Source organism: Cheilinus undulatus, linkage group 5 (genome assembly GCF_018320785.1).
Source record: "Cheilinus undulatus linkage group 5, ASM1832078v1, whole genome shotgun sequence".
In the NCBI taxonomy this organism is placed as follows: Eukaryota; Metazoa; Chordata; class Actinopteri; order Labriformes; family Labridae; genus Cheilinus; species Cheilinus undulatus.
The window spans coordinates 43427890-43442157 of record NC_054869.1 but is presented as its reverse complement, the minus strand read 5'-3'; the positions used below and the strand labels follow the sequence as shown (position 1 = coordinate 43442157).

The following is a 14268-nucleotide window of genomic DNA, read 5'->3' as shown; positions in this document are numbered from 1 at the left end:
TTCTTACCCCTCTGGCTATTCCTGTGAGAATTACTGAAAGACCTGATGAACAATATTATACACCAACTGTTTTACCTCATAGTAGAAACAGGAACAACTTAATTCCTATAAACCCTGTCCCCCTTTCTGTGCCCTATGCCTCAGCTCTTCTCAGGGTTGCACTGGTGAATGCTCGCTCCATAATCAATAAATCATTTCTACTTAACGACATCATCCAATCCAAAAAATTAGACTTCATGTTTATAACTGAAACCTGGCAAAGGACCAATGAAAATGCCCCCCTAATTGAGTTATGCCCTCATGATTTCTCCTTCATAAGCTTGCCCAGAACTTCTGGCCGTGGTGGAGCACTTGCTGCTGTGTTTAAAAATAATTTCTCTTGCCGTTTGGTGAACACTGGGTCCTTTTCTTTCTAAAGGGTTTTAAAGGGATACTTCAACATTTTGGCAAATTCGCCCATTGCCATAATTCCTATAGTCTTAGTAATAGGTTCGTTACCTTTAGTTGACGGTGCAAGCTGTTTTTAGATCGCCGCTGCCGAGTTCAGAGCAGCTGTGCCAACTCAATGTAAGCAGACGGTATTCTGGCATTCCCTCATCAAACTCATCAAATACACAATCCAACAACTCCAAAACGCTCTCGTGGACAAGTTGTGACCTGCACATTCACCACGCTATGAAACAATAATGTATAATTATGTAACATTACGACACATGAAGCAAATACTCGGAACTATTTCTTGAGTAAACCACTGGGCGGAGTGACAGTGCAGCAGCCATGTCTGGAGTGTAGTTCCGGCTTTGCATTTAGCTTTAAAACATCTCCGTCTCGTAATGTTCCGTGATTATTTCATTTCAGCTTGCATGGACAACTAAAGGTAACAAACCTATTACTAAGACTATAGGAATTATGGCAATGGACAAATTTGCAAAAATGTTGAAGTATCCCTTTAACTATCTCACTGCAGAAAAGTTTTCTGCTTCCTTTCATTCCTGCAATTTGTCATTATTGGGTGAAGTTGACACACAAGTACAGTCTTTTAATGAGCACTGTCTTTCTGTTTTGGATGGAATTGCCCCTTTAAAATCCAGACTGGCCCCCTTGAAAAAGCCGCCCCCCCTGGTAAACAATAATATCCGCTCCTTTAAGCGGACACGCCGTAAAGTAGAACGGTTGTCTTCATGTCCACCATCAGCATCTAAAAGAGCTTTTAACTGAATTTAATAGTATGGTTAAGGATGCCAGAGATAAATATTTTGGAAATCTTGTAGCACAGAACAGACATAATCCTAGAGTCCTGTTTGAAACTATTAATAATGTTGTCAGATAATTATCTACAGCTAAATGCTGACAAAACTGAGGTCCTTGTCTTGGCCCCAGATGGTTTAGTGCCAGGGATTTTAGAGAAACTTGGTACTCTGTCTACTTGTGTAAAACCTGTTCTGCATAATCTCGGTGTTTCATTTAGCCTCTCCTTATCTCTAGATCAACATGTCAATGATCTGGTCCGTTCTTGTTTTTTTCCAACTCAGAAATATTGCTCAACTAAGACTACAGCTCAGATGGAGATGGTTATTCACACTTTCATTTCCTCCTGTTTAGTCTACTGTAACTCCCTTTTCACCTGTCTTAGTAAAACATCTATAAATCGTCTACAATTAGTACAAAACGCTGCAGCCAGACAACTTACCAAGTCTTCAAAAAGGCCACACATCACACCAATTCTGTATTCCCTCCACTGGCTTCCCATACACTTCAGAATACAGTTTAAGGTTCTCGTGTTTACTTTTAAAGCCCTGCATGGTCAGGCACCAGCCTACATTATGGAGCTCTTAAAACCTTACAATCCCAGCAGGACTCTTCGGTCCTCTGATCAGGGTCTGCTGGTTGTGCCACACTCCAGACTAAAAACTAAAGGTGACTGTGCATTAAAGGTCATTGCTCCAACTCTTTGGAACTCTCTTCTGTTGGGTCTAAGATCAGAAGAAACAGTTGATTCTTTGAAGAAGCAACTTAAGACCTACTTGTTTGGTCTGGCCTTTACTTAATCTGTTTTGTGCTCTGTGTATTCTCTTATTGTACCTTTGCATTAATTGCTTGTGTTTCTTTTATCTCTTTGTAAAGCACTTTGTGACCTTGCTGTTCTTGAAAGGTGCTATATAAATAAAATTATTATTATATTATTATTATTATTTTTACTTGTACTTGAGTAGATTTATCGATCAATAATTTTACTTCTACTTAAGTCAATTTTGAGCAGGCTTACTGTACTTTTACTTAAGTATAATATTCTTGTACTCTTTCCAGCCCAGAGTGTGTTAAAAGTGTTTTCCTTTAAGTGTTCCTCTGTTAACATCTGAATAGAGCAGAACTCGCTCAACCAGTGCACCTGACAGGTTTGGAGACTTTACTGCAATCAGGGGAAGAAAAGAAGACATACTGAAGGACGAGGACTCAGATCTGCTCTGCTGCTTCATGAAGAAACAGGTAAGACTTTAATTTAAATACCAGGTAACATTCAACAACATTTGTAACTGACACATCCAGTGGTTTATTTTCTTAATGGTTTCTCTTTTCTTGAGTCAACAAACTGATTTGTCATGACTCATTTAAGAAAAAGAAGCACGTCTCATATTTTGTAGTACCTTACACTGTAATTTGTTTTCTACTTGAAGGTAAAATGGCTCATGGAGGAAAAAAGAATTGGATTATGAGAAAAGAGGAACCCACGTTTATGCATCCCCCAATTTATCTCTTGCTCGTGTTAGAAATTTCTGTCTTTGTGCTGATTCGGGGGTAATATATTTTTAGTCCAAAAGAAGTTTTTGCAATTACAATTCTGCACATAAAACAAATCTTTAGTCACTGCAAGTGTAAAAAAGACTTTTAAGGGAGAGGTGAGCTTTTCTGCCAGTGAGAAAAGAGGAATGTTTGAAATATGGAAGAACAGGTTCAGTCAACTTTGAGCTCATCACCGACTGTAGGACTGAAGACAGACAGTAAAGTAGATCTACATACACAAGGATGGTAATCAGTCAAACAAATCTGACCTGTACAGATATGTGAGCTTGGTTTATCATGTGTTAGCGTATTGTTGAAACCTCAATAATGATGCTTCCAGGGAACCATGATTAGACTTATTATACTCAAGAGCAACAACACCAGCTGACATAAAAACACACTGGACTTTAAAGGAAAGGGGTTTCTTCTATGAATAATAAATAAAAATGATAATTAAATTGCTTTCATTGGTCTTGGACTGGGTTAAAACCTAGCATGAGGATAACTGCAACTATGTGGAATGCCTGTTGAAATGCCTGACTGAATTGTGTGTTTTGACAGTGATTAATTTTTGGGGTGTGTCATTCTGCTGTCCCGTATCTCTGTGGGTTGAGAATTGAGAGAATGTATTCTCTACCAAGATAAGCTTTCAGTGTCGCTCTTTGCTCTTGTTTTTTTTTTTTTTTTTTTTTAAAGTTGCTGTTTCCCTACATGTACATCCAAGCTAACAGCTACCGCAGCAGCAGCCATTGGATAACCGGCAGACCCCAACTGTGGGGTCCAGGTCTAGTAAAATGGACGCAATGCTAAAGCTATATCTTAGTTATTTACAGCGGTGGAGGCAGCCATTACCAACGGCTTATAGTACAACTAAACCCCACGCATAGCGCAACTGTGTATGTATGGTTCTGAAAGTAGTGTCACTCAGTCAGACACTTGTGTCGGGCTGACCTCGATGGTCAGCAAAAAAACAACAACAAAAATAAAAACATGTCTTTGAGACGTTTCTCTAATCATTAGTTGACCCTAATTACATTGTAATTTTACAATAATAATGCATTTGTCTAGTTTCTCAAGAATACAGTGACAGCAATGACCTTTTAATAAGTTGGCATTTTACAAGTAATACCTTGGAAATACAGTAGTATTAAGGAAGTATTTGCAAAGTAAAAATGAATTGTACTACCCTCACTTAAAGTTCTACAGTTGAGTTTTGTGAGTACTTGTACGTTTTTGAGTACATTTTGTAATCAGTACTTCTACTTTAGTAAGTTTTAACCAGAGTAACTGTACTTTACTTGATACTCTTGTTGACAACACAATAGCATATAAAATGAGATTGATTCCACATCACATCCCAAAACAGCACAACCTGAAGTGTTATTATCTCAGGGTTAAACATTTTTTATTTTTATTTCCATAGAGTAAAATATCACCTACTAATCAGAGTAAAACCACAATATTACAATATCACCTAATTACCAGAGTTTGCCACAATATTACAGGGGTTAGGGTTAGAGTAAAATATCACCTAATTACCAGAGTATTGTCACAATATTATGAGGGTTAGGGTTAGGGTAAATATCAACTAATGACCAGAGTACTGCCACAATAATATGAGGGTTAGGGTTAGAGTAAAATATTACCTACTAACCAGAGTAAAGCCACAATATTACAGGGGTGAGGGTAAAATATCACCTAATGACCAGAGTTTGCCTCAACATTATGAGGGTTAGTGTTAGAGTAAAATATCCTCTTATTAGCAGAGTATTGTCACAATATTACCAGGGTTAGGGTTAGAGTAAAATATCACCTAATTACCAGAGTATTGTCACAATATTATGAGGGTTAGGGTTAGAGTAAAATATCACCTAATTACCAGAGTATTGTCACAGTATTATGAGGGTTAGGGTTTGAGTAAAATATCACCTAATTACCAGAGTATTGTCACAATATTACCAGGGTTAGTGTTAGGGTAAATATCATCTAATGACCAGAGTATTGCCACAATATTACAAGGATTTCTTGATTAGTACATTAGACATTGTTACAAAGCAAATACCCTCTGGACTTATACTCAGTTTAAGCACCTTTTGGTTCAATTTCAACATTTAGACTTTTTCAGTGGAAGTTTATCATTGTAACTCTAGCTCGTCACTTTGAAAAATTTATCAGCGCTTCCATTCAAAAGCTCAGAAAATCTGACAGATTGCGAGGGCATTTCCTTTCCTTCCTCAGCTCCCAAGGTCACCCTACAGATTTTTTCAGCAGGATTCAGCTCAGAATCTGGCTGGGCCAGACCAAATCTTTAAATTGTATGTTTAGGGCCATTCTCTGGCTGAAGGGTAAATTTCTTTTGTTTTTACATTCTATCAAATACCTGAAGGTTTTGTGCCAAAACTGACTGGTATTTGAAATGGTTATTAATTTGCTCCACCTTAACGGAAACACCAGAGCCAGTTAAAGAAAAACAGCCCTTAAGCATGATGCTGAAAATGAATGTGCATTTCTGATTCTCTTATCTCATTTGCAGGTGCAAAATGGAGTGATTAATGTGGATCCAAGACAAGATGGAGTTATCTCTGCTTGATCATTGTGCCAGAGGACCAATAGCAAGATTTTTGGATCGGATTTGAAATTTTAGGTATTTTAATGTCCACATTAGCACAACAGAATATGCAGTATGTGTAAAAGAGAGATTAAGGTGGTCCTTAATGATTTTAGACACTTAATGCTTCATAAAATGATATATGTTGAACTCCCTAACAGAACTATAAAGTCTAAGAGGAGCTAAACCCCACAGCACTGGAAAAGCTTGAATAATGAGGCTGCAGAAACAAAAAAGTCTGTTTCTGAAGCTCTCCCTGGTTCTGGGATCACTATGGATAATTTTCATGATCAATCGTCCAAAAGCAGGCTGGGATCCCACCTACATACTCAGGTACAGCTGGCTGGAGTACACGGACGAGGATGGCGGGCCAGAGAGAGTGTGCAACTGTTCAGCAATCCTGAGGGGAGAACGGGAGGCTGTGGAGGAGGCCAAACTACTGACCATCACCAGAGACTTCCACAAGAATATCCAGATCCCTGATGAGTACTATATCAATGCAACGCAAGACTGCGGGTGGGCTGCACTTCCAGCTACTCTAGATATTTATAATATTCTATTTTCTCAGTAATTTTCTCATTTCCTGTGGTGATTCTTAAATCATGTGTGTTTACAGGAAATTTAAGCAAAGCAGAAAATACCTGACGTTCCCTTTAAGCCAGGAAGAAGAAGACTTTCCTCTGGCTTACTCTATGGTTGTGCATCATAAGGTAGGCTACTTTTAAAGCAGGTGTTTTTTTTCGTATTTACTTTGAAATGAAATGCAAATAATTAAATCAGCCTAAAAATCATAAGATCATAAGCAAACAACCTCTGCATAAAAGCAAAAAAGTATCGTTCCTGGAGTCATCACCTGAGGCTGTCTGCAGAAATCCCCATTTAGAGCTCATTTCACATCCCCGCTTGTTTGTTAATGGATATTTTGGGCTTTTTATTTATTTTTTTTTTACTTGTAAAGGAGGATGTGAGAAATACAGTCTCACATATCTGAGCAACCTCAAAAAAAGAAAAACAACCTAAAGGGTGATTGGATGGAGGCTCTGTCTGTCACATTCATTTCTGGCCAATCAGAGCAACAAAACATTTTTGTGCTGTAAATCACTTCTCTACAGCGTTTTTGGTGTTTCCTGATGTCTTGTGGGGACAGAGATTGTTTTCATTATGTTGCAACCAAAATGTGGAACTGCTTGGCTGGCTGCTGAGGAGCATGCCCACAGCATGATGCTGCCACCACTGTGCTTCACAGTGGGGATGGTGTGTTTGTGCTGATGTGCAGTGTTTGATGTTCAACAAACACAGCGTCTTGTCTGATGGAAAAAAAAAGCACCATTTTGGTCTCATCAGACCAAAGGACTTTTCTTCCACTTGAACATGGAGTCTCCCATATGCCTTTTGGTGAACTCTAGTTGAGATTTAATCTGAGTTTTCTTCAACAGTGGGTTTCTCTTTGCCTGGTGTAGACAGATTTACACACGTACCATAGATCTTCCATTTCTTGAGGGTGGATTTAACTGAACTCTGGGGGATGTTCAGTGCCTTGTAAATTTTTTTGCTTCTACCTCTGACTAGTACTTTTTTAATAACCTTTTCTCTGAGTTGCTTGGAGTGTTCTTTTGGCTTCATGGTGTAATGGTAGCCAGGATTACTGATTTACCGGTCACCGGACTTTCCAGACTCAGATGTCTTTAAATTGCAATCACTTAAGACACATTCATTGCACTAAAGTGATCCCCATTTCACCAATTGTGACTTTTTTTGTATTATAAATCCAAATTATATTGACCATGACTGATTTATAAAATCAAGAAAAGTTTAAAACAACCAAGGCCATGAATACTTTTTATAGGCAGATACATTTTTGTTATCTTGAATCGACATGAAGTTCTGTATTTTCTTTCAAAATTAAAGCAGATCTATCCAGACAGGAAGTCACTTACCCTTAGTTTAAGACTGTATAAAAACATGAAGCAACATGAAAAAAAAAAACAGTTTCTGGGAATAACTGGAGTTTTACAAAGATTTAAAGTGACTTACTAGAAACTGTGAGAATAATTTTGATTAGAAATTTCAATCCTTTTTCAGCCCTAGTAGAGCGATCCTTTATTAAAATTTCCCACACTTTCGCATGCAGATGTAAGAACAGGTCTAACTGCAGTCTACCACCATACCTGATCCATTTTTGTTAAATCCTCAAGGTGCAGAACTTTGAGCGGCTGCTTCGAGCCATCTACGCACCCCAAAATCTCTACTGCATCCACGTGGACAAAAAATCCAGCGCCTCAGCCAAATCTGCTATCAAGTCTATCGTCTCCTGTTTTCCAAACGTCTTCATGGTCAGCGAGGCCGTGACTGTAGTCTACTCTGGATGGCCGCGCGTCCAGGCTGACATTAACTGTATGATCGATCTCTACCAAATAAGCACAAAGTGGAAATATTTCATCAACCTTTGTGGGCAGGATTTCCCTCTGAAAACCAACTTAGAGATGGTGAGGTCGCTGCAGTCACTGAACGGCGGGAACAGCTTGGAGTCAGAAAAAATGCCTCAACACAAGAAATGGAGGTTTACATACGTTCACAAGATTGTGAATGGAGACATCAAGGTACTTCTTTTGGAGCATGTAATAAATGTAAAACTTTAAACAGTTGCTTAATGTTTGCATTGATCCTTAGGAAACTCACTATTCATTCATCTAATTTCATTCTCTCAGATAACAGAAACGCCAAAGAAGCCACCTCCTTTCAACTTCCCTATCCAGTCAGGAAACGCCTACATAGTGGTGAACCGAGGCTTTGTCGGCAGTGTGTTGGAAGACAGACGAATACAGGCCTTGATTGAGTGGTCCAAAGACACCTACAGTCCAGATGAGTTTCTCTGGGCCACCATTCAGAGAATCCCTGGCGTTCCTGGATCGACGTGGCCCAGCCAAAAGTACGACATAACCGATGTCAACGCGATTGCACGGCTGGTGAAGTGGGTGTGGCATGAGGGGTCAGAGGGGTCACCGGAGGCGGCATACCCTGAATGTCAGGGCAACCACGTCAGGGCGATATGTGTGTACGGCGCTGGAGATCTGCAGTGGCTGCTGGAGAACCACCACCTCTTTGCTAACAAGTTCGACGCAGACACAGATCCCATCGCCATCTACTGCCTGGAGAAATATCTGAGACAAAAGGCACTGGCTGAGTTACGCTAGTGTTTATGATGTACTTATGCTTCTTTGTTACATGAAAATGAGAAAAACCACTGGAAAGAAGTCTGATTGCTTCTATATTGTAATTTAAACGCCTGTTGCTGCTGCCAACAGGTCAGTGTCAGTCGTGGGGATTCACAAGGTTTACAGGATTTTCAGACAAAAAACCTCTTGTATAAACTGGAGAAGATTAGCACTGAGATAATAAACTCAGTATGTCTAAACTGGTTTTGTTTCTGGTCAGTATTATTATATGAAATTTAAGCCACATTTGCTAGTCCAGTTAAGGATCTTATTTCAAGATCAAGCAAAGGCTGCCAGTTTGGCTCATGTGGTAGAACAGGTGTTCATGTACCAAGGCTAAAGTCCTCAGCACACTGGTCACAGGTTCCTGACCCTGGAGCTGCTTGCTAAATGTCATCCCCATCTCCCTCTTCCCATATTTCCCTTCTTCCTCAGCTGTCCCATCTAATAAAGGCAGAAAGTCCTAAACATAATCTTCAGAAAATATATTACAAGTACATTTGAAAATGCACAAAGACTTCTACACTAAGGAAAGGATAAGTGGCCCTTGATCTTATTATTATGTAACATAACTTAAAACATGGCCTTTAATTGCCACAGCAGCCTAGACAGCCTCACCACCTTCAACAGTTCCAGGTAGTAGGGATGTGTTGTTTGTTTTTTCCTTAAATTGACTTAAAAGGGGTCCATACAAGTACTGACAAGTACCAGATGCAGGTTAAAGGAGAAGAAACAGTTACTGGTAATAATGATAACCTAGCGACCATACCGTATGTTCTGTTTTGACCAAGACTATCCCATTTCAGGCTCTGTGTCCCGTATCCTGAAAAAAAAACCTCTATTCAAAGAGATTTCAAAGAGAAAACAGATTTCTGCAGAGTGATGTCAACTGAATAAAAATATGTAATGTAAAATATGTGACTGCAATCAGGCTTGCACATCTGGACACTGAAATTTTACTCCATTCTTCTGTGAACTGATCAAACTTTGTCAGGCGTGAACAGTCCATTTCATATACAACCACAAATCCTCTATTGGACTGAGGTCTGAGCTTTGACTCGGCCACTCCAGAACATTCAACCTGATGTCTTTAAACCATTTCTGTGTGGCTTTCTCTGTATGCTTCAGCTCATTGTCTTGTTGGAAAATACATTTTCTTAAATGTTGTAGCTGTCATGCAAACTGAATGACTGCTGAGAAGTATCCCAACAGCATGATGCTGCCACCACCCTGCTCCACAGTGGGTATGGTGTATTTAGTGGGTTAGGGTTAGCATTTTGGTCTCATCAGACCAAATAACTTTCTCCTACTTGACCATGGAGTCTCCCACATGCCTTTTGGTGAACTCTAGCGGAGATGTAGTATGAGTGACTCAGTCACAGAAGGGGCAAGATTCTGAGTTAAGGTCTAACCTGAGGGCCTAACAGGGTCCACATTTAACCAAACTGTCAACCTCATTTCTCGCCAGTAATAAATTATGGGGGAAAAAAATGAGCAATTATGATAAATGACTTTGAGATTTAAAATCAGAATGATAAGTTAAGGCTCAAAATCTGAGATAAAAAGTCAAAATAATTTGTTCAAAAGGTCAAAAACACAAAATTAGATGTTAAAATCATGATTATAAAAGTCAAATATATAAAAAAGAAAACCATAATCATATTTTTAAGGCAAAAATATGGCTTTAAATTGAAAATGAAGCGCCTGAAAGGTCAAAGTGTGATACAAAGGTCGAAATAATACATTAAAAAGTTCAAAATACTTGATAAAAAGTAAAAAAAAATCAATTGAAAAGTTCAAAATTTAAGATAAAAAGTGACAATAATACATTGACAAAGTAAAAATATGAGACAAACAGTCAAAATCATATACCTAAAATGTCAAAATAGGAGATAAAGTCAAAATAATACATTGAAAAATCCGTAATATTAGATTTAAACAAAATAATCAATTCAAAATGATCAAAATATGTAATAAAAGTCCAAATAATAGATTGAAGTCATGATTGTGCGATGCAAAATTGAAAATATGAAATGAAAACACAAATGCTTTTTATCTAGTTATTTTTTACTCTTTCTTCACATTTTTACGACTTAAGGATATTTCATATCAAGATTAAGGTAACATTTTTATACTGAAGGAAATCTGCAGACCTCATATTTTAGGGCCAGTTATAATAAGAATACGATATGATCTTGCGGCCGGGTGTAACTGTACCATGTGTATATAATGTCTTGGGTTTGACACCCCTGCTCTCGGCTCTCAGGTTAGTCCTGATGTCAGAGTCCGGCCCCTGCTGTGATTGAGTTTGACCCTCCTGCTGTAGGCCTACATTAATTTAGAGGCACGTTTGTGAAGAATGTGTCAGAAGTCTAACCTGTAAATTACAAGTGAAAAAAGTTGAATCAACTGTAGAGGAGGAACAAATGTTTTTAATGAAGTCAAACATTTGACATATTTTCCAACGAATGAATACTTTGCAAGCCACAAACAAATGTGTACAAATATAAGAAAATAAAAGTAAACACAACCCAACCTCCGAAGCAGGCGCCATCTCTGCTGTGCCTGTCTGACCTCCAGTCAACTGTACAAAAGAGCTTCTTCATCCCTCCACTATTATCTCTCTCTCTCTCTCAAACACACAAAAAGAAATCAGTTAAAACAAAGAAAGAATAACAATTCTGCTTTTTTGCAGTTCTCAGCAAACTGTACCTATTAAATGCATGCAACACATTACTGCAGCTACTCATAACTGCTGTTTTGCTACTCTCATGGTCTGATGTTGCATTTTTTTCACAGTGACACACAGTGTTAACAAAAGAGGCGGCTGACAGTCTCCTAATGTCTGAAGGAGACAATGGGGTAAACGTCATGGAACTTCAAGAATGTACGGCAATCCCCACTGTGACGAACCAGCCGGTCAAAAACCAGCTTAGCCTTTCAGAGTCATGCTTTTCAACCGAACAGGCTCGTACATTGCTTTGACTTTTGTGTGGGAGGTTTTTTTTCTTGGAAACCTTGGCTATGTAAAATTAGCCCTGATAGAATACCTTCAACATTTAAGACTTCCACAGAGCTACAGGGAACATAAATGTTTATTTGTGAGCACATCAGGTGTAACTGAACATCATTTTACACGTATTTGGTTATAGGATCAGAGTAATGAGCCTTGCTATGGCTGCAGATAATCCACACCCATTGTGGTGATGGCTACAGAGCAACAGGATGGATTATTACATGGATTTAGCAAAGCCAGTTAGTAATTCCTCCCATGTCGTCAAAGAAAACAAAAGCTCCAGAATTAGAAACAAACTCCAGTTGTGTGTAAGGTTACAGTAGTACAGGATAAAGCATCTTCTCTTCAGCACAGTGACCGTCTCTGCTCTGCTCCATCAGGTCCGTACTTTTCTCTGTTATAAGTGACTCTCTGCTGTTTCACACCACAGCATCTTCCTTCCTTACCCATGATGCTACTTGTTGGGGTATCAACAATGTGCCATAAACATCATGCTGGAGGCTGACTGATATTCAGATATGCTACTGTAGAAAGCAGCATAATGCAGGGGGGAGAAAGGCAGCAGCCAGGTGTCTCATAATCGTCACACAGCAGAGTTTCCTCTCCGGTCGGCTCTGAGGGAGAGAAGAGTGATAGAAGAAGAAAAGTTGTTAGACATCGTCATCAACAAAATACTCACATAAACATCTAAATTAATGCAGTTGTTGACTGAAATATAAAAGATAGAAGGCCCAACGCTCAGTAAAAACCCAAACAGTTAAATGCTAACGGATCACAAAATAATTTATTTGAAATGTGCAGGCTAAATTAGGAATGGACTTTTTCAGTTTAAATAAGTAAAAACAGAATAAAGCTCAGTGTTAGTTCATGCAGGGCATGATAGTCATACACCCAGCCGTGATCAGCTGATCCCAATTACCACCTCCCAGCTCCCACAGCTAATCACAGCTCTATCTCTCAACACAGCAGTGTATTTACATATGACATACTTCTCACTGATCCTTGCTTGCATCAATGCTAATGTATAACACTGCTGCTGCTGGCAAAGCTTTATCTCCTCCACCCCAGCCTCCTCCTTTATAGCATAAAGCTTGTTGCACCCTCATATTGAGATTCATGCTACTATGTATTCATTGCTTCTGAACTAACTTTATTGTATTCAGTACACATTATCATATTTGTATCTACCCATATGGCTGTTTCTATATACGTTAACCTGGAAAGTCAAAGCATGCTGTTCGTCTAACCCAGGGAGTATCTTCTGAGCAGAGCCTTCCCCACCAAGTAAGACTGTATATCCATTTTGCAATAAAATGGTAAATTGTATGGTGAGAGTCTTCCTGCCTGAATGATATCCATACAACAAAATAGAAGTCCTAGACACCCAGTATTAGGTAACTTATTTTCACATACCAGAAATTGCTGCATAAAATCCTGCACAGTATCTATATGACACAAATACACTGGATGTGTGAATGGAACTGGTGAGATTGAGAAGCAACAAGCATTCAGAATGTATTCAGAAGCCATTCATTTTTCTCTCTCGCTATTCTACACTCAGTACCCTATAATGACAAAATTACTCTTTATAACAATACTTAAATTTTAGCTAAGGTGCCTCCCATTTATCTGGATCTTTGCTATTTAGGTAAGATTGGTACACCTACAGAAGGGTACCAAACAGTGGGATGGTACGTGTCGTTTTTTTTGGGACCCTTTCCAACTTTTTCTCTATGGAAACGCAGAACAATGCATTCTGTGCCATACTGTGAACTGGACCGCTCTGTGAAAATGACCTATACGATGATTCTACACACTGATTGAAGTCCACCTGTGGGAAACTTAATTGATAGGACATGATTTGGGAAAGCACATACCTCTCTATTAAAGGCCTCACATCTGGCAATGCATATCAGAGAAAAAATCAAGCCATGAGCTCAAAGGAACTGCCTTCAGAGCTCAGAGACAGGATTTTCGCAAGAGACAGATCTCTGAAGAAGGCTGCAAAAGAAAAAAAAACATTCTGCTGCACTGAAAAGTTCCCAAGAGCACAGTGGCCTCCATAATTCTTCTTCCATTCTTAAATGGAAGAAACACACCTAGGACTCTTCCAAGAGCTGGTCGCCCAACCAAACCGAAGACATGAGTAGAGGTGTAAGAATGGTGACCAAGAACCTGGTCACTCTGACTGAGCTCCAGAGATCCTGCTTTATGCCTTACAACAATACAGTCTCTGAGCTCTGCAGGCAGTTCCTCTGACCTCATGGCTTGGTTTTTGCCCTGATATGCATTGTCATCTGTGAGGCCTTCTATAGAGAGGTGTGTAACTTTCCAAATCATGTCCCCCATAGATGGACTCCAGTCAGTGAGTAGAAACATCTCAAGAGAAATGGGAGGAGCCTGAGCTAAATTTCAAGTGTTTTTGCAAAGAGTCTAAACACTTATGTAAATGTGACAGTTCATGTTTTCATTTGAATACATCTGCAGAAACATTTAAAATTCTGTTTTCACTTTGTCATGATAAGACACTAAATGTAGATTAATGAGAGAAAAAAATCAAATGACTGTAGCCTCGGGCTGCAACATAAGAGAACTAAAAAAAAGTGAATACTTCGAATACTTTCTGAATGCAGTGTATATACATCATG

General features: G+C 39.0%; 2 protein-coding genes across 2 annotated transcripts in view; one reads left to right on the top strand and one right to left on the bottom strand.

Moving 5' to 3' along the window:
* The first annotated feature begins 5603 nt into the window (after positions 1–5603).
* On the top strand, positions 5604–8676 carry LOC121509774 (beta-1,3-galactosyl-O-glycosyl-glycoprotein beta-1,6-N-acetylglucosaminyltransferase-like). Its single transcript, XM_041787434.1, has 4 exons — positions 5604–5905; positions 6006–6099; positions 7585–7989; positions 8098–8676. Exons 1-4 carry the CDS (start codon positions 5604–5606, stop codon positions 8581–8583), a joined length of 1287 nt encoding a protein of 428 aa, XP_041643368.1. The 3' UTR covers positions 8584–8676.
* A 2471-nt stretch (positions 8677–11147) lies between these two features.
* The window catches only part of LOC121509773 (protein prune homolog 2-like), a 99479-nt gene continuing 96358 nt past the window's right edge, over positions 11148–14268 (bottom strand). Inside the window, exon 20 of the mRNA XM_041787433.1 lies at positions 11148–12234. Coding sequence (XP_041643367.1) covers positions 12204–12234 — 31 coding nt within the window. The 3' untranslated portion in view covers positions 11148–12203. The remainder of the gene's footprint in view (positions 12235–14268) is intronic.